This window comes from Monocercomonoides exilis, assembly GCF_001643675.1.
Source record: "Monocercomonoides exilis strain PA203 chromosome Unknown scaffold30-1206723, whole genome shotgun sequence".
NCBI lineage: Eukaryota > Preaxostyla > Oxymonadida > Polymastigidae > Monocercomonoides > Monocercomonoides exilis.
In genome coordinates this window covers 618,569-638,142 of record NW_027150575.1, presented here as the reverse complement: position 1 = coordinate 638,142, position 19,574 = coordinate 618,569, and the positions used below count along the sequence as shown (strand labels likewise).

The following is a 19,574-nucleotide window of genomic DNA, read 5'->3' as shown; positions in this document are numbered from 1 at the left end:
ATTTTCATCATTTCTCCTTCATAATGGAAAAGTTCATCATTCGATTTCTCAAATTGATTTCCTTTCACAATTCGGCAATCTCTTTGATTTTTCATATTTGTATATTTCTTTGTTGATTTTTCTTTTTCTTCATTTTCTTCCATTCCACCTTCATTCCTTTCAACAATCATTTCTAACTTGTTTTTATCTCCATTCTTATCATTTGGAAGGAGATCAAACAAAGAGTTGTTGAAATAATCTGTATTTCTTTCAATCATTGAATTCTCCACCAGATTTGATTCATCATTTGTGGCACCATTGCGCAGGCATTCCACACATAATATGCACACAATACAATATATTCCTGTCAGCATAGGAACTTATCTGCACGAAGAAGACACTTTTCTTTTTTTCTGGATTTCTTCTTTTTAAGAATGGGTGCAATAATAAAAATTAATGAAAAATAGAATATTTTTCCTGTTCAATTGCAAAGCAAGATATATTATTTAATTCATTTTGAAATATTATGAATGAGCAAAATTTTCTTTGTTGTTTGATCATTTGAATAATACAAAATGATTGACTGAAAATGTTCCTGTTTTGATATTTTCATTATTACAGACAGAAAGACTATTAAAACTCAATCTATTTGTCATAACATTTGTTTTAAAGCCTTTGAGTGAGTTATTCTTTTTTCATGTGAAGGGAAAGTTGGAGAAGCGATTTTCTTTTTGGAATTCATTTATCTGAGCAATAGATGAGGTTTGTGCAGTGAAAGTTTTTTTTAAGAAACTTTTTATATTTTGTTTTCTGGCAATTGTGTGATTTTTTCATTTGCAGTCATTGGAGGCATTTTGGAAGGGTTATTTCTTGATTGTTATTTTCTGAAGCGTTGGATGGCTGAATTGGACATTCTCGTCCAATGAGATGGAAGGTGTGGAATAGATTTATATTAGATGTTTCATTGGGTGTTTTATTCATTCATTTGATTCTATTTTTGAAACAGGGCAGAAAATGATACAATTTGAGAGAAAAAGGAAAATGGTGAAAGTCCGAAATGACTGAAAATGGATAATTTTGAAAAGAACAAAGGCACTTAAGAAAAGAATGACATTATCAACGAATATCCGTTGAATGTTTGTTTTTCTTGAATATTTTCATGAAAAATCTCATTGTTTTGTATTTCTATTGTATTTTGGATTGGAAATTTCACATCTGTTTTTGTCTTTATGTTCCTATGCCATAAGGAAATAAAAGTTATTTTTACTCTGTTCCTGACAGATTTCTTTTTGAAGATTGTATTATGGGGAAAAGACAGAAAGGCAGAAAAACTGTGCAGAACGAGGAAATACAAAGGGAGGGAAGAGATAACAATGAAAAGGAGAAATAAGGGAGAGGAAAAGCAGTCAATGGGGCTGAGCTAGATTGGAAGGTATTTTTTGAGAAAGAATTTAAAGAGGGAAAGAGCAAATGGAAATGATGATGATATTTTCTCAAAAAAAGAGTGCAGCCACAGAAGCGGATTTATTGATTTAGATTTAATAAGCCAACATTCATCAACACCGCCTGAAAGAGGAAAGAAAATGGAACATGCAGATGAATCCTCATATTTACTGATGTGGCAGTTTTTTGAGGGAAAAGGATCGAAGAAGATTGTTTTGCTGTTGACGTGTTTATTCATCTTCTATCATAACCATTTCTTCAAAAAATGTGCCTTTAGCATCATCAGCCACTTAATTCTACATTCATCCTCAATTTCATCAACAGAGCAGGAAATGCCTCATATTCCTTGACTTTTTCTTCTAATATGTTACTGCAAAGCTGATGTTCGTTTATTTTATGGATGACTAATAATTACACCATTTTTCGTTCAACGTTTGATGAAGCTGCTGGACCGAATATAAATAACGGTGATTTACTAGCGATGAATGAGCCGAGTGAATAAAAAAAGAAAAATACCTGTAATTGTTTTTTTTGAAACTATTCAACTTTATTTATTTTACGCATTTTTATTCAACTTTTTGAAATTATGTTTTCTTTAAATCAGTGTTGTTTTGCAAGCTGAATAACTTTTTTTTTTCGAATTTGAATTATTTTTGGTGAAATATGGAATCATCAACAAATCCATATGAACCTTTTTCCTCTCTGAAATTTTTGGATGATAATTTTCTTTATTTTTTCAATAAATATTAAATTTGTTTCTAATAATGAATTTTTTAACAAAAATTTCAAAAATCAATTTTCTGTATTTTTTCCAGAAATTTTTTTTAAAATTATCCATCAACAAAATGATCTCGTTTTCCAGTTATTGATGACAATTTTCGAAATTTAGTCCACATTCCTTCAAAGCATATAGGGTTATTATGGAACCCCTTCTTTTTTTTTTTTGAACTCTGACTTATTTTTTATTTCCAAAGTTTTCAATCCCACTTTACGAAATAACAACTTGATTTTTTGCATAAAAAGGAATCTATTTGGGTGATAATTATTAAAATCATAACTTTTTTCGGAGTGTTAATTTTAAGAAGGTTATTTGTCATTGGGATGAAATGTTGAATTCAAATGCTGAATTCATCACGATTGTATTAAAAACAAATGAATGAGCTAAAACAAAGATGACGATCTCTTGAATACACCTGTTCACTTTTCAGCGTTCATCTACTACTTATCAAGGATATTTTTTGAATCGAAAATGATGAATGAAAAATTATGTTTTGAAAAATAATCACCCATATAGTATTTTTAAAATAAATTTTTAAATAAAGCCCATATCTCACCAGGGAAGATGAGGGGGGATTTACCTTCCATCAAACTTCAAAGAGAAATTGGTTGGTTTCAAGGTGTGAAAAGCTGCATTGTTCATTCAAAACATTTTTCATAATTATTAAATAAACTTCTAATTATTTGAAATATTGAAAATAAGATCAAAACACAAAAATAAAAAATGAGAATTCTTTTTGAACAAAAAAGAAAAGAAGGACTTAAAAAATTTAAACATGCCAAACTGTCCTTTCTTTTCAATATAGAAAATACAAGAATAAACTGGAACGAATGTCACATATTGTGCATGATGGCTTCGTCAGGATCACAGACGCCATTAATTCTAAGCAATTCAGCCGCAGCAGCATTAAAAACGCAGTTCGATCATTGAGAGCGAAAATTGAAATTGGAAAACCAGGGAGACCGCAGGCAATCAGCAAAGAGAAAGAAGAAACAGTTCTGGATGTGATCAAAATTGATTCTATTTGTGGGAGCAGTTTAACAATGAAGAAAACTAGAGAATTGGTTTGCTCAAGTTTTTTATTGAAAAAATAACATTTTTTCTCTAGATGGAAAATGTTTCAAACGATACAAAAGAAGAAAACGAGCCACATATTTCAGTTTCAAATGCTGCAGCGTACGGGTTTTTGAAGCTGCATCCTGAGTTGACAAAGAGCAAACCGAAAAGTTTGGACATAAATAGGCTGGCTGTTTCCTGCAAGAGTGTAATGAAGCCTTGGTATAACATGATTACAGATTTACATGAAAAAAATCATCACACACCTTCATTAATATTTAATGTTGATGAATCATCTTTGCGTGTACCATCTGGTGCTAATATTGAAGTGATCCATCCAACTGGACAAAGCGCTGGGTTCTGCAAGGAAGCGCAGAGAATGGACAATGCAACACTTGTTGCTGCCGTGGCTGCAGATGGTTATTCATTGCCATGCATCATTCTCTGGCCAAGCGTTAAACAACCGGACGAACTGAAGCCTCTTCTCTCTCCAACTCTGGACATCTGGCCTAATAAAAGTGGCTGGATGGACAAGCAAAACTTCAAGAAATATGCGGGAACAGTTCTTCTCCCTTCCATCGTTGAAAGAAGAAAGCGCATGTCACCAGATATAGAGAAATATCTTCTTTTCATCGGCTCTCATCCTTCACGCGGTGATCCTTCAATTTGGAAAACTTTCTCAGAAAATAACATAGATGTCGTAACGTTCATCCCCCACAGCACCCATTTGTCTCAACCACTCGATAGAGGAGTATTTGCAACTCTCAAAACTTCTCTTTCTTCATCATTTGATGCTCCATCGTCAACTTCATCGTCTGCTTCGAGAAAAGCACTTGTCGACGTGCTCCCTCAAGCTATTCACTCCGCTTTCACTCCTTCTGCCATCAAAAAAGCTTCAGAAGAAAGCGGAGTCATTCATAATACTTTCAGTCCGGTTCTTCGCAAACTGCCGGAATCTTCAAAATACCCTCATCCTTCCCATCGTTTCCGTTTCGATTATTTTGGAAAGTTAATAACAAAAAAAGAACTTCTCGACAATTGGGAAAGATTTTAAGGGAGAAATGAAGAAAAGGAGAAGGAAAAAGACATGAAACAAGAGAAAGAAAACGAAAAAGATGAAATGGTTGAATTCAAACATAAAATCAAAAGAAGACGCTCTGATGTTATTTTTGATGACCCAAACGAAGAGGAAAACGAAGAGATGCAAAGAAAACCAGGAAAAAGAAAGATAATTCGAAGAATTGATTCTTCTTTTGGATTTTTTTATTTTTTCAAAATTTTTCACTTCAAAAATTTTGGTCAGAATAAAAAAATGGGTTGGGGTTAAATGATAACCCTAAGATCTTATCCATTTACCAAATCTCATTTTTAATCATCCTTCTTTTCTCATTTCAAAATTTTCTATTGAAAACAATAGAAAATGCTGGACCTTTTTCAATCCGCTATTGTTATGATTTGCCAAATAATGTTGTACAGAATAAAATTATAACTGTTAATTATTGCGACAAAATGGGATTATATTTTTTGCTTTATGAATTTTGTTCTTCACAGTTCTTACAAAGATTATTCTGAACTATTTGATATTTCAATTTTTATTTTCAAACAGTGAAGTCAGAATTATAATTATGAGATTGCGGAATAATTCTGAAACATATCGTTGAATTTTTCATAATTGTGAAATATTCACCCCAAATCTTTGGAAATAATTATTTTATTATGCTTATGATCTTTATTGAATCAAAAAGTTAAAAGCTTCCAGACTGTGGATTTACTCAATGTTTGATATTCATTTTTTGCAAATACAAAAATAATTTTATTGATTCGAAGGGCTAAAGAAAAAGAAGATTTTGAAAGCACTTTTGGAAAAGAATTATCTTTTGAAGAGACAGTTTATTATTTTACACAGAAGAATAATGAAAAAGTTCAACAAAACATTATTCAACAGCTTGGAATGCGTCTGGCAAGCATTCCTCTTTGCAAAGTTCGAAAATTTACAACCGATTCATTTGGAATGCTTTCAACTTATATTGAAAATCCTTCAGTAGAATTAAAAAGTTCAATTCTTTCCCTTTTGGAGCTTATTGCTTTTAAAGCGTCATCGTCGTGCTCATTATATTGCGAAGCTAAAATTAGATCTATTTTTGAGCGTTCTCATATGAAAAAAATACTTCTGAACCAAATAGTTTCGCGAAGAACGCCTCAGCGCTTAAAAAACATAATTGCTCGCATTATAGCAATGGTTAATTTCGATTTGTCATTTGAAGAAACGAGTACAATTGCCGATGCTTTTGAAAATCTTTTGAATAAACCATTAAACGAAGAAGACTCTTTTATTACGTGCTTCTCCTTTTTGAAATTTTCAGAGAACGGTTTGGAATTGTTTTATAATTTTTTGATCGCTTGGATTTATCAATTTCTGTTGATATGCATTTCAGTTTCTAAATTAATAAAGGAAAAGAAAGGAGAAAAAATTTTAACTTCTTTGCTGAATAATGCATGTTCTCTTCCACCATTTCATCAATGGCTGTGTATTGAATCACTAAATTCAATTATTGGTTATTATTGTGAGCCAATTGCATTATTTGGAAAAGAGAGAGTTCAAATGATGATGGAATTATGTTATTCACTTATTAGAGAATGGTTCAGCAAGTTTCCTGAAGATGGTTTCAAGTGCACTCAGCAATCTTCTTCGTTAAATGGTAGCGAATCAGGGCAGTTTGCTTCGTCGTCAGACACCAATTCAATTTGTACTTCTTCAACAACGTCAAATTCAGCATTAAATGTCAAGCCAACAAGCTCTGCAAGCTCGTCTTCTGTTTCATCGTCTCCTCAAAAACCAATCTCAAAAGCGAAGATTTCAGGTTCGGCACGTACAAAATCTATTGTTTCTGGACGCAAAGTTGTTTCATTGCAAAATCCTGGAAAGAATATGAATTCTTCGGTTTGTCAGCTGAAAGGCAAAGAAACAAGAGAAAGAAAACAAACGAAACCTGCTTGCCGGATAAGTTGCTTATATCATCAATCAACTCCAAATTATTGTTTTATTCCTCTCTCGTTTGTGTGCATTCAGCCTCTTTTGGTGCAGACAAAAGGGATTCACTTGAACCCAATGAGGGATGATTATTTCAATTCTACTAAAAGAATAGTTTCATTCGATTACTACTTGAAACAAACTGAATATATTGCAAAATACGGATATAAAGATCCATTATCGTCAGTTGTGTATTTTATTTTCAATTCGACTAAAAAAGTGAAGAATTTGGTGCGATTGGTGGGGACTACGGAGTATCGGGAGTTTTTGGTTGTTTGCATGCGTGCAGTGAAGAAAAATACAATTTATTTCTCTTCTCATTTTGTATCTAATCATGATTTGCCTCCTGCAATCAAGTACGCGAAGCATTCATGGAGGAGCTATTTGGGCTTAATTTTGAATGAACTTTTGAATTCAAAGCACACTGTGTTTGAGCTCTCAAAATATCCAGATATATTTTCATGTGCATTCGATTTTGTTCTGTACACCACTGGATTATTTATCCGATTGGAATTTCTGAGAAGATTTGTGACGAATTTAACAGAAATGTTTATGGAAATGTCTTCGTATCTCAGCAATCAATTGGAGGAAGAAAAGAATTCATCGGATGAGCAATCAGGAATTTTTGGGTTTAAAAATAACTTTATTAAAAAATATAGCACAAGTGAAGTGAAAATGGCTGTTATGCGATGTGTTCATTTAGCAGAGCTTTTTGAGGAAGAAGGTTGCACAGATATAGTTGACCTGATCACGTATCGAAGAAAGGAAAAATATGATAGAGGCTACATTGGGAATATCAAAGCAATGAAAAAGAATTTGGTTAAAATTGATAAAATGAGAATAAAGTGAGTTTATTCAAATGAGCAAAATTGTTTAAAATATGTTAGGTTGATTGAAATAAAGCTTCCTTATACCCATATTGTTAATGATTATTGAAACGTCTTTTAATTTTTTTTTTCACAATTGTTTTAAATAGATGAAATGCGAAATATTTGAAAAAATTTGAAATGATCAAGTTATTTTGAAATAACCCAGTAATTTTGAGTTTTTCAAAGATTTTTGAGTCTTTCTAATACTTTTGAATAAAAAGTCAGTTTTGTTGAGTATACACAAATAAAGTATTATTATTTTTTTCTCTTGCTGCAATTAATTGTAATTCTCCTTTTTGTTTGTTTTATTTCATTGTTATCTATATTCTGAGACAAAAACTCAAAAATTGATCTTCAATATCACCATTACAAATTATTTTTTGATTAACTTGTTGTTTCTGTCGTTCAGCTGTGTATCAAAAGAAATATACAAGATGAGCATGTTTCAATTATTGTAATAACAACAGATGCTCCGAGATGAAAAGCAAAAGACTCGTTTATTGGAGAGAATTTGTCGTCTTTTTTCTTTTCTTCATTTCAACATCAGTCCTTTGAATAACTGTTTTGTTTTTAAAGAAATGCTAATTCCAATTCAATGTTTTTTGATTTTTATATGTATTTATTTGAAAAAGCTATCTGTGAGAAAATCTTGGCATTTTTTCATTCAAATATTTTTCATTAAACATGCCTCGTAAACAAAAAAATTGAATAAAACTGGTATAATAGCAGAAAGTTATTTATTCTATTGGCAAGAATTTATTGATAACTTCACAGATGCACGTTTCAGAAACATTTTTTTATTCCAAATGTTCAAACAGATAATTGACTTTTATCAAATTTTGTTTTCAGGAATTAAAGCATTTGAAGTGTTTCATGTTTATTTTATATTTTGAGTTTTGTATTAAAGACTTCAAGTGGTTATTTGTTGATTTGGATGGTTTTACCAAAACAAAAAAAATTGTTATTTTTTGTTCAAAATCATGAAAAATTTAAAACATCGATGATAAAAATTCTTGCTGACGCAGCCCTTTCAAACACGATTTGAATGAGCTCCATTGCACTCTCGTGTTCCGAGAAAAATATGTCTCTCTTGCCTTTTAGCTCTTTGTCATCACCACCTTACAGTGAGTGCTTTAGCCGATCCAAGTGCAAAACCCGATCCTTGCAAATATTTCTTTTTTCGTAAAAAATTATTTTAACTTTTCAAAGAAGCTATCTGGTGGTGAAATTACTTTTAACAAGTTCGCATTGGTTTTGGCAACAGATTTATTCTGTGAAGTTTCGGAATATTGGATTTTAAAACAATTTTCTAAGTTAAGAATATTTTCTGTTTTCATTGAGAAAGGATAAAATAAGAATTTTAAAAAAATTACCTGCGTGCTTAAAAATTGAAAAATTACTAATATTTTAACAATTTTTTATGATTTGAAATTGTCTGCAATTATTTTTCTCTTTTTCTTTGTTTGATCATGCCCATTAAGATGCGAAAAACAAATCCAAAGTTCTTCAGCATCTTTGAAAGATGTTTGCGACTATAACTTTGAATGTTTTTCGATGGAAATTAAGTTAAATAATTGTTGAACCTTTAAAATGCCCAGTTTTAATTTGTTTGTATATGTGTTGAGTTTTTGTTAAAAATATGTTGTTAATTTTTTGTGATTGTTTAAATTTTATATAAGTGACATCTTATTGTTTTTTCTTTCATAAGAGCATTGAACATACGCATTGTGATGGAGTCAATTTTTTTCTGAAGTTTGTTTTTATTGAAAAACTATTTTTTGTAAATATGCAATGTGAAGTGCATTATATCATAATTTTTATTAAAGTTTTCAATATAAGTGTAATTGTAAATTCACTTGTTAAGTTCACAAATTTCAAATTTTTCTGATTTGTAAATTATTATCTCTTTTATCAATTTTATATTTTCTCAACATAACAGTTATTATCAAGAAAACTCTTTTTTATCTCTAATAATGTTGTTACACATTAATTCTTGGTTTTTGTGTTGAGAATAATTTCAATAAATTTGATACGAATATGGGTGATTATTTTTGATATCATAAAAAATTCCGACGATTGATCAAAAAATTATTTCATTAAGGGTGGGGTTGATATGAAAGTTTTTTTATTTAAATTATTCGAAAATTGTTTAATATTTTATTATTATCAATTAATTGAAGATTTTAATTTGTTTTTTTAAACTTTTTGTTTCATATTTTTAAAAATAATAACATTTATGCAAAAAAATACAAAACTTCCATGAACACATCAAAACTTAAGTTTTCTTATTTAAAAATTATAATAACAATTATCATTGAAACGTTATCAATCTTAATATTTGAAAAATTTGTGTTATGACGTTTCTGAAAAGAAAATTTGAAATTTGTTTGTTAATTTTAATATAATTTGCTGAAAACAACATTTTTTCAAAAGCATATGAAACATAAATGTGTTGTTATGAATAACATTTATCAAAAAAACTATGAGTTGTGTTTGTTTTACTTAATAAAATGAATTTCCAAATAAACTGATCAAAAAATGTTATTGAAAATTTTTGTTTTAAAAATGCAAAGGAAAAGGCAACACAGTTCAAGAAGTTCAGTTTCAGATAAATCTTAAACTTCCTTAGCATATTTATGATTTCCTCACAGGCATCCATTCTTCTTCTCTTTCATCTTTCTCAAGCTTCTTCTTCAACGACACTTCTACCACTTCCTCCTTTTAGGTTCACCCATTTATTGTCTGACTGACAACGTCATCCACTGCTTTTCTGCACTTGCCTTTTTGAAAAAATTATCCATCTTCCAAATTCACAGACAACACTGTATTAACTGATGATTAATAATTTTCTGAACAAAAATTTGATCCAAAATTTTGACAGCTTTTGGTTCATTGTGCCACTTGCACAGCTAAAAGTTAGAATAGCCACGCTAATAGTGCAACGCAAGTCGCAGCTTGCAACTTGGAAATGTGGAGAGGTTGATCTTCTGGCTGATAACACTAGGATCATAAAGTTCGATTCTGAGCGGCTTCAAAATACTGGACGAAGTTGCTAGCATCATATTTTTACCAACAGAGTGCACAGACTGCAGCATTGTGAAGGGAAGCAAAATGATTTTTAATCATTTACAGACGTGAAGTTGAGACGGCGGGCTGGTGAATATGGCAGGGGTTTGAAGAGGCGAGGCAGGGTAGGAAATGAGGGACCAAACGAATACCAGAGATGGTGGTGTTGCAGCCGAGCTGGAGGTAGAGAATGTCTTACTGATTTATGATTCGTCCTTCAAAGAAGAAACAGCTTCTACAAATGGAGGCAGGAACAAAGCTCTGGCCTGGGTTGCGAGATGCTCTTTGGAGCAGTAGATACTACCAAGCAGTTTACACTTGAAGTGGTTGTGTTTGCCGGATGTGATGAGTGGAAAAGAAAAAAGGTGTTTGTGTCGGATAGCATTCTGTCGGTTGTGGTGGATACCGATTATTTCAACTGGACCATAACCAGCACCAATCTGAGCTCCCTTGACGAGTTCAACAGATTCGAACCGGCGAAATCCTGCTTCAGGATTCCTTCCTGCTTGTTGTATATTTCTGGACCAACATGACCAGCAAGGTGTTTGTTGACTGAGAAACAGGCTTGGACTTCAGCGCATATGGGTACTGGACTGCTCTCTGGTTATCGATCATTTATTCTATTTTGCAAGAAATTGCTGCTGTTAATGTGAGCATGCATCCTCCACCTGGGCAACTGCTCCCAAACAACAGAAAGAGTTAGTGGGCTGTTTGTCAACGATCCCAAGCATGCAAACACCTCTGCCTCTCTTTTCATCCTCAACATCCATTTCGCCTTGAATGCTGCCTTTATGGGAAAGGATGATTATTTCCGGTGCTCCTCCATCCCCGCCCAGATCAACGAGTCCCTCCTTTCCATCGACTTCACACAGCCCTCCCTCGATACAAACACATCAAACTGTAGTTCCGACTCCTCCCATTCCGATTTTGATTTGGATTTCGATGCAGATATCGAACTTCTCCCCTTCATCACCTTCTTACGCGCCCAACAGATATTCGTCGACCAAGACATCATCTCTTTTGCCTTCCGTGATGCTCCCCGCTTGCCTCCTGCGCTTCACTCTTCACAGTCGTACTCTATTTCTACCGCACCATCGACAACGCCTTCTGAATCTTCGCCTCCTTTTTCTTCGACACCCATATCTCTCTTGCTGACGTGCGAGTAGATTGAACCTCTGGAAATCTTGTCCCTGTTCACTTCGCCACAACTTTCTCGTTGCCGTTGTCGCTTTTTTCAACAACTGCATCCTCATCAGCTGCCGCTTTTCCTTCGTATTTGCCCGCTCTTCCTTCTACTGCCTCCTCGGCGGATCCCTTGCGGAACATATTTCCTTCTTCTTCTGCTTCTTCTATCACAAATCAACCAGAAAGTTTCTAAAGCATGATTCACATTTTCTTCACCTTAATCTCGCTGAATCAGCTCTGTGGTAACCTATCATAGTGAAACAGCAGCGCAGCGAGTGAAACAGCCAAAGAAACCATTGCCCAGAGTGGGGTTCCATTGACTCTTGAAAGCTCATCAGTTTTCCACTTTCGCTCTTCAGCGACACTTGAGGCATGTTCAATAAGCAGAAGCACTTCGAACTTCAACAAGGCTCCTTCAGCAACACATTATGCAACAATGAAATGACCATCACTAATAGCACACTACATGGAATTTACATATAAAATGACTCTCTTTCTCTTGGCCTGAACAGCGAATCTATTCACATTTTCCTCACAAGCCAGTCCAGCGAGCACAGCTGAAGCCCCAGGTCGTTGCATCCTAGTTGTCCAGCACTTTCACCATAGCAATGAGCCAAATATCTTCATCTCGATGTTCTCCTTTAGCAACCCCATCACAAGATCAATTATCGATTTCTGCATCAGCAGCACAACAACTTTCTGCAGATGACCCCTGTATTGCAAAAATGTTCGCGGATGGTGATATTCAGGTGTGAGAAGTCATTCTTCTGAAACACAACACAAAATGCAGCTAATTTAACAATCTGATAGGAGGATGAGATTAAAAAGAAAAAAGAGGAAGTGAAGGAAGGAAAGGAGAAGATACGATTAAAGAAATAATAATGATGATAATGATGAGTAAAATGTAGAAGATATATTCACGAGAAATGAGAAAAAGGAAAAGAGAGATGAAGTGGATGCTAAAACAATGGAACATAAGCATAATAAGAGCAGAGAGAAGCGAAGATAACTGGATGAATCGAATTCAACGAATATTTTAACTCACTTAGCGTAGGAGGAAGCAAAAGAAAAGAAACAAAAATTCCGCAAAGCTTCAACAAGACGCAGAAGAGTGAAGATTCTGCGTATGAGCGAAATGAGAAAGTAATTAGAAAGTTCAAATTGAGATAGTTAAGAGAATTAAGATCTATTTTCTTATGTGTTGAAAGAAAGAGAGGGAGAAGAAGGAGAAGAAGGAGAAGAGGAGGAGGAGGAATAAAAAGAGGAAGAAGAAGGAGAAGGGGAAGGAGATGAAGGAGATAAAATGAATGAAGATGAAGTTAATGAAGGAGCAATTGAAGAAGAAGAAAAAGTTATTCTTGTTAAATATGATTGTTATGTAGAAGGAGAAGAGGGAGAAGTGTGATTGGATAATTGTTACAAATGTGATTGAACAAATGTTTTGGTGAAAAAATGTTTCATGATGAATAGAGAAAGTTAAAGAGAGGAAAGAAGGGTTTGAACATTTGACAACGAATGGCGCTGTCCGTATGAAATTTAATAAGAAAGATAGAAAAGAAGATATTTTAGGAGTGGTGAATGAAATAATAATGATTTTCTATACTGAAAAGAAGAGGATTAATCGTTTCGCTTCAATTCAACTTCATCTGAACTTCCACACTTTCTCCAATTGTTGCTACCTCTTCTTCTTCAACTTTATATAATCTCCATTCCTCCATTTGGTTTTCACACACATAAATCCACAGACAAATCAACTCACTCAAAAATCTCTGTCTTATGTTCTGCGCCTTCTTCAGAAGCTCCTTCGCATTGTGTGTGCTCTTGAAGTGTATTTTTGATAGCCAGCAATACATTGCTTTGTTGCCAAGATGATTATCCACATATTTATTGTCAGATGTCTGCCCATCAAGAAATATTATCAAATCGACATTCCAGTTGCCAAATGCATTTGTTCAAACATGTCCAACAACTGGATTATATTTTTTTGTGATGCTGAGCATGAAGGCGAACAAGGGTTCCTTCACAGAAGCGACAAGGGATTCGCACACAAAATACACATCTCTTCCGACGCTGGCCTTGTTGGCTGAAAACACGATATTGGTGATGGAAAAGGTTGTGGATGACACTTCTGAATCATCCTTGTACTCGATCATGAGAGCGCCGCCTCTTCCTCCAGAACTTGTATCCTCGCTCACACAACAGCTGGAGAAGATGGTGTCACTCACAGAAAATGTGTTGGCAGGGGCAGATGAGGCAAATGAGATGCGCCCACCATTGGTTGCAGTTTTTTGGTTCAGCTATGTTATGATGATGCTGTTTTTGGTGCAGTTGATAATGGAAAGGGAAGAAAGGAAGAAAATATTGTGCTTATTGAGGATGATGGAACTATCAAAGATGAATGGAAAATGAAAACGAGACAGAGAGAATATTGCAAAAATTTTTTAAAGGAAGAATAATGGAAGTAAGAAGAGAATTTAGTTGGATATTGGATTGAGAAGAGAAGAAAGAGCAATCAATATCAATAAAAGGTTTTTGAATAACAGATTGACGTGGAGAAATAATGGTAGAAAACATTGGAGAGGGAAGTTTTCAATTTTAGTGGTATTTTTGAATTGAGGATTAAGTTGAGGAAGAGCGGAAATGGAAGGAATATGAGTGGCAGATGGAGAAGGAAGCAAGAAGTGAATTAAATAGGAAGAATAAAGATAGAAGCAAATAGGTGGAGATAGTTGTTGTTCTTAGCGTTATCTGATGTTCATCAATTTCGTTCAACTTTTGCTGAAACTGTTGAGCCTCATAGCTGGAAGATAGATATGACAAAACAATTTTCGCTGAAGAACTGGAGAAAACAAACGTTTATCATCCTTTAAAATTTTTAATTTTCTAATCTTCATTGAAATATTCTCCAATCTTTATTTGTAATGTTCTTTCAGCATTTGTATAACAATACAAATACTGTAACTTTTTATTTTCCTTTTAAAGATTGATTTTTCATTTTTTTTTTTTTTGAAACTTGATCAAAAAACTCTTTTTAATGAAAAAAGGTATGCTTTTTTGAATATATACATAAAACAAATATATATTACAGAAATAAAAGCTAAATACTTACAATAAATCAATTTGATTTTTGATCAATAAATACCACATTAGAATTTATTTTTTCAATTTTTGATCTTTTTTTATGATAACAAAAAAAATCACCCATATTATCAAATTCGAAATTGATAATTGAATATTTCAAAGGCATTATTTATTAATGACAAGGATAAAAACATCAAAGATTTATTCTTCAAGTTTGCAAAACTTAATAATTATTAATGTTATGTTGTGATGTGAAAAAATAATCACCAAATTACAAATCTTTCTTCATAAGAAACTCAATGAATAAATTGATCTAATAACATTTTTTGAATAAAGTTTTATCATCTTCAGCAAATACTTTAATGATGAAAAGATTTGTGCATTATTTGTTTTCATTATTGTTACGTTATTGTCAACAACATTTGCCTCAGAAGAAAAATTGGTATGAAAAATGAAATTGACAAGAGCTAATTAAAATAATCATTAAGCAAAGCAAATAACATTTTTTGAAACACAATAATATAATTTATAAAAGAAAAAACAGCTTTTGCAACAATAATCTATGTTTGAAATGAAACAAAAATACATATTTGCTAAGAAATGTTAAATTTTTTGAAAAATAAAAACGGTGAAAATATTTTTTTTCATGGAAATATAGGCTTCGCAAACATTATCTATTAACAAACAATAAAACACTATTTCACATGAAAATGTCATTATCATCGAAAGGATTCCAAACAATACAAATCTTTCAATTTTAAAAACATGCAATAATAAAAACGAAAAATAATTCAGATTTATTGAGCATATTAAATATGAATTCTATATTCAGTGGCGTATCGAAGTTTAATTATTATAAAGATAAATACACATAAGAAACAAAGAATTAAACTAATAATAATAAAAATTGAAATTTAAATACAAACAAATTAAAACTGGGCATTTTAAAGGTTCAACAATTATTTAACTTAATTTCCATCGAAAAACATTCAAAGTTATAGTCGCAAACATCTTTCAAAGATGCTGAAGAACTTTGGATTTGTTTTTCGCATCTTAATGGGCATGATCAAACAAAGAAAAAGAGAAAAATAATTGCAGACAATTTCAAATCATAAAAAATTGTTAAAATATTAGTAATTTTTCAATTTTTAAGCACGCAGGTAATTTTTTTAAAATTCTTATTTTATCCTTTCTCAATGAAAACAGAAAATATTCTTAACTTAGAAAATTGTTTTAAAATCCAATATTCCGAAACTTCACAGAATAAATCTGTTGCCAAAACCAATGCGAACTTGTTAAAAGTAATTTCACCACCAGATAGCTTCTTTGAAAAGTTAAAATAATTTTTTACGAAAAAAGAAATATTTGCAAGGATCGGGTTTTGCACTTGGATCGGCTAAAGCACTCACTGTATCTCCTCCAGCACGATTCACATTCCGAATTGTCACATTCATCAGCAACTTTCTCCTTTTGTTGATTCTGCTGATGATGGTTCAGCGAAAAGAGGTTGTGATATTTTCATATATTCTATCTCCACATCAATCATTTTCAACTGCCTCAGCGCAACTTCAAACGCTGATGACGAGATTCCACTCCCTCCTGATGTAGAAGAGTCGATCAAAACATCCTCCAGCAAAAGTGTCCCGCTCCCCAGTGACACCACAAACATACTCGGCGATGAGCTTCTTGTCGCGTTGTGGTCGATCCCCACACGCCCCACCTCCAGTTGGCCAGAAGATACGCTAAACAACGTTGTTGAAGAGGTCGAAAGCTCACTCGTCCCAATCACACTCGCTGCTTTCCCTCTCCCAACAACGGAAATCTTCTTTTCCCCAACATTGATCGTCTTCTCTTCGCTCACATGCCTCCCACTCAGCAACGTGATTGTGGAGCTCAGCTGCGCCATGCTCGACCCCACTGCATGCCCCACTGTCTTGCACGGCGCTGCCTCACTCATCCCACACAGATTGTTTGCGTCATTCCCATTCACCCCAACTAATCTATCCTTCATCCCTTCCTTCAGCCATCCCTTCTTTTGTGTTTCCTGATACACCCAGTTGTTTCCGTTATAATATTGGTAGTACACTCTCTTATCATTGCTATTCGTTGTATATGATTCATAGAACGGATTATTCGAATCAAAGAGATTGAATCCATCATAGAAATACACATCATGGTCATATAAAGTAGAATTACTGCAACTGCAATCGTGGAAGAAGAAGAAATAGCAATAAAGGTTGTTGCTTGGAGCTGTTGATTGATATGGCCTGAAATCCAATCCTCCTCCATATGATGCTGCAGAGCACGAAATAAACTGTAGGCTCCTCATTTTGAATGCAGATGGAACACCGTAGCAAAACATCCCTCCACCATCAATTCTCGTAAGCAATCACGAAGTGAAGAAACACACGAACACACAAGTGCTCTCCTCCAAGCCTTTTTTCTGTTTAAAAAAGAATATTAATTTTGATAATATCTGACAAAATCCTTTTCGGAACAGCTTTTAATTAATCTTATTTTATCAAAACAAAGTGAATCTCTTTCATGAATGATAAACTGTTTCTTTCTCCTTCTATTTTTAAAAAAAATTACTTCTTCTTTCATTGAGTGAAACCATTCAAATATTGCATATTATCATTGTTTATTCGTATCTTTGGAAATGGAATCTTTTTAATTCGTAATATTTCTTTAAAAAAAATCTGTTCGATCTCCAATGCTTTCGTTCAGAAAGCAGGTTTCTCTTTTCATAATTTGAAATTAAATATTCATGAAAAGAATTCAAAATTGATTTTGCTTATTGCCAAAATGTGTGTTAATGCCGAAATAATAAACTTTTTTGAAATAAAATGTTTTTCATCAATGTTTTTTCCAATTCTCGTAGTGTGAATTGCATGTTCTTTTTTTGAATTCTTTTCCATAATTTTTTAACTTCGCTGGATCTATAGGATAATTTAATATAAAAAATGAATTTGATAATATCTAATTATTCTATTCATCTTCCTGTATTTCTGCAAAATTTTTGATCAAAACGTCCATAACAGCAAACCAAAAAGGATTAAGCGTTCTTTTTCTCTGCAATTCCTTGCCAAAAGTGCTTTCATTAAAAGCGTGGTATGAGAAAAGACATTTTCCAGATAGTTTTGTAAATTTTATATTTGTCATTTATTCTCTGTCTCGGTTATTCTTTTCATTTGGATTGGTTAAAATGTTGATGTCTTTTGAACGATGCGTTTAACAAAAAGTCGAAGGAAATGAACGTCACTGAAAAGTTCACTGGTTTGCATCCATTGTTACATTTGAATTCCTGGTAACTGCATTTCTTTCTTTCTTTATAATTTTGAAGCATTGTTTGATGGACTTGAAGATTGCGGAGAAGATGAACAAATGCAGAAAATGGAGGAAATGAAAAGAATGATTAATGAAATGAATGGAGATGAATTAAAATCAATTTTCACAATAAAACTGTTCAATAAAATTCACAAAATGATAGTAAAAAAGAAAATGTCAATGGAAAATGCACTTTTGCTTCTGAAGTGTGTCGGATATTGCAATGTGCTGAAAAACGAGTGGAATCCATGATTTGATAAATCTTCGCTGAGAAGAAGATTCGAACAGATGATTATTGAAGAAGAAAAGAAGAAAGAAGAAAAGGATGAAAATTATATTGTTAGCCTTTGCGAATGCTATTTTTTGTTGAACAGGTGGGCTTCTTCAAATCTATTTCCGGTTTGCGTTCCCTGTCTTCTGAAAGTTTCTTTGAACAAGGAGAAAAACGAAGAAGCACAAAAAAAAGTGGAAACGGCTTTGTTGGCTTTGAGCAATGTTGGAACTCAAGTATGAACACTTCTATTTCATTTTTATTGTATTTTCTTTTTTTTCCCTCATTTCTTATTAGTTGATCGAACGAGAACTGTATTTGAAGAAAATTACAGAAATCGTCGAACATCAGCAGAAACAAAGAAATCTTACAAAACTTGCCCATCAGTCTGCATGGGACTTTTTAATAGACAGATTAAACAAAGACGAAAGCTGGAAGAAGTGATTGTGAATGAACTGCATTTCGCGAGAGAAGCAAGAAGAGAACTGGAAGATCTGTCAAAGAGTGTTGACTGGAATAGAAAAGAAGACGGAAAAGGAGAAAATGAAGCAAAGGAAGTGCTTGTTATCGAGAGATGGTTCGATGTGATTTCTGAGTTCTTAAACTCATACACATTGTGGGACGAAGAACTTGCTGGACTAATAGGCAGCCTTGTTCAAATGATTCGAGCATCAAGGGACAATCACAAAGATATTTGCAATGGATGTCTCGATTCACTTCGACGTGCAGCAGAAAATAGAAATGTGGAAATTGATGACTTGTTGAAAAGCGGAGCTATTGATGCTGTTTTGGAGGAAATGAATCAATCAACTTTGGATGATGATATTATTTGGGATTGTTTGCGTTTCTTTATGTTTGTTTCGAGTCGATTGAAAGAAAAGGAGGATGATGAAATGGAAGAAGAGGAAGAAGAAGAGGAGTTTGATGAGGGGGATGAAGAGAGAGATGATGAGAAGGAAGAAGAGAAGGAAGAAGAAAAGGATGGAAAGAAGAAAGAAGAAAAAGAGGAAGCGAAAAGAAAGGCAACGAAAAGGAAGGTTTTTGAAAAGATGGAAGAAGAAGGATATGAAGATACCATCACAAGCCTTTATGGAGTGATTTCTTTTCAAAACGAAAATTATTGTGAAGTTTTTTCTTTGAAAATTTCTGATTATTTTGTTAACGTTTAGCCAAATTCTTTTCAGTAAAAATTGTAACTCTTAAATTATATTCTCTTTTCTTTTTCATTTTTTCACAAAATGTGAAGAAAACAAGAATTGTATTTTTATTAAAAATATTCTTCTTTCCTTTTTCAAAAAATGAAAAAAAGAATTTCTTTTCAATAAGTTCCATCGAGAATCTTCATTGAATGGATCATTACCTTCCATCTTCTTCAACAAGATTTATTTATACAACAATGCATTCAATTATTCATTCATTGCCTCTTGAATCATCAGAACTCTTTAACTTGTTCTCTTTATGATTAAATTTTCAATGAAAAAATGAAGA

General features: G+C 32.9%; 6 protein-coding genes across 6 annotated transcripts; 4 read left to right on the top strand and 2 right to left on the bottom strand.

The window, feature by feature from the left end:
• Positions 1-3,030: 3,030 nt before the first annotated feature.
• Positions 3,031-4,310, top strand: MONOS_11603 (uncharacterized protein; the record flags this gene model as incomplete). Its single annotated transcript, XM_067864149.1, has 2 exons — positions 3,031-3,264; positions 3,309-4,310. The coding sequence occupies 2 exons, from the start codon at positions 3,031-3,033 to the stop codon at positions 4,308-4,310; spliced, it is 1,236 nt and encodes a 411-aa protein (XP_067725146.1).
• A 1,548-nt stretch (positions 4,311-5,858) lies between these two features.
• On the top strand, positions 5,859-7,136 carry MONOS_11604 (uncharacterized protein; the record flags this gene model as incomplete). The annotated part of the gene is made up of 1 exon (XM_067864150.1): positions 5,859-7,136. The coding sequence occupies one exon, from the start codon at positions 5,859-5,861 to the stop codon at positions 7,134-7,136; it is 1,278 nt and encodes a 425-aa protein (XP_067725145.1).
• A 4,280-nt stretch (positions 7,137-11,416) lies between these two features.
• Positions 11,417-11,781, bottom strand: MONOS_11605 (uncharacterized protein; the record flags this gene model as incomplete). Its single annotated transcript, XM_067864151.1, has 2 exons — positions 11,417-11,571; positions 11,655-11,781. The coding sequence occupies 2 exons, from the start codon at positions 11,779-11,781 to the stop codon at positions 11,417-11,419; spliced, it is 282 nt and encodes a 93-aa protein (XP_067725144.1).
• A 1,615-nt stretch (positions 11,782-13,396) lies between these two features.
• On the top strand, positions 13,397-13,816 carry MONOS_11606 (uncharacterized protein; the record flags this gene model as incomplete). Its single annotated transcript, XM_067864152.1, has 1 exon — positions 13,397-13,816. The coding sequence occupies one exon, from the start codon at positions 13,397-13,399 to the stop codon at positions 13,814-13,816; it is 420 nt and encodes a 139-aa protein (XP_067725143.1).
• A 2,125-nt stretch (positions 13,817-15,941) lies between these two features.
• On the bottom strand, positions 15,942-16,817 carry MONOS_11607 (uncharacterized protein; the record flags this gene model as incomplete). Its single annotated transcript, XM_067864153.1, has 1 exon — positions 15,942-16,817. One exon carries the CDS (start codon positions 16,815-16,817, stop codon positions 15,942-15,944), a length of 876 nt encoding a protein of 291 aa, XP_067725142.1.
• Positions 16,818-17,739: 922 nt separating this feature from the next.
• On the top strand, positions 17,740-19,355 carry MONOS_11608 (TSET complex, TPLATE subunit A; the record flags this gene model as incomplete). Its single annotated transcript, XM_067864154.1, has 4 exons — positions 17,740-17,764; positions 17,832-18,021; positions 18,240-18,322; positions 18,384-19,355. 4 exons carry the CDS (start codon positions 17,740-17,742, stop codon positions 19,253-19,255), a joined length of 1,170 nt encoding a protein of 389 aa, XP_067725141.1. The 3' UTR covers positions 19,256-19,355.
• Positions 19,356-19,574: the final 219 nt, after the last annotated feature.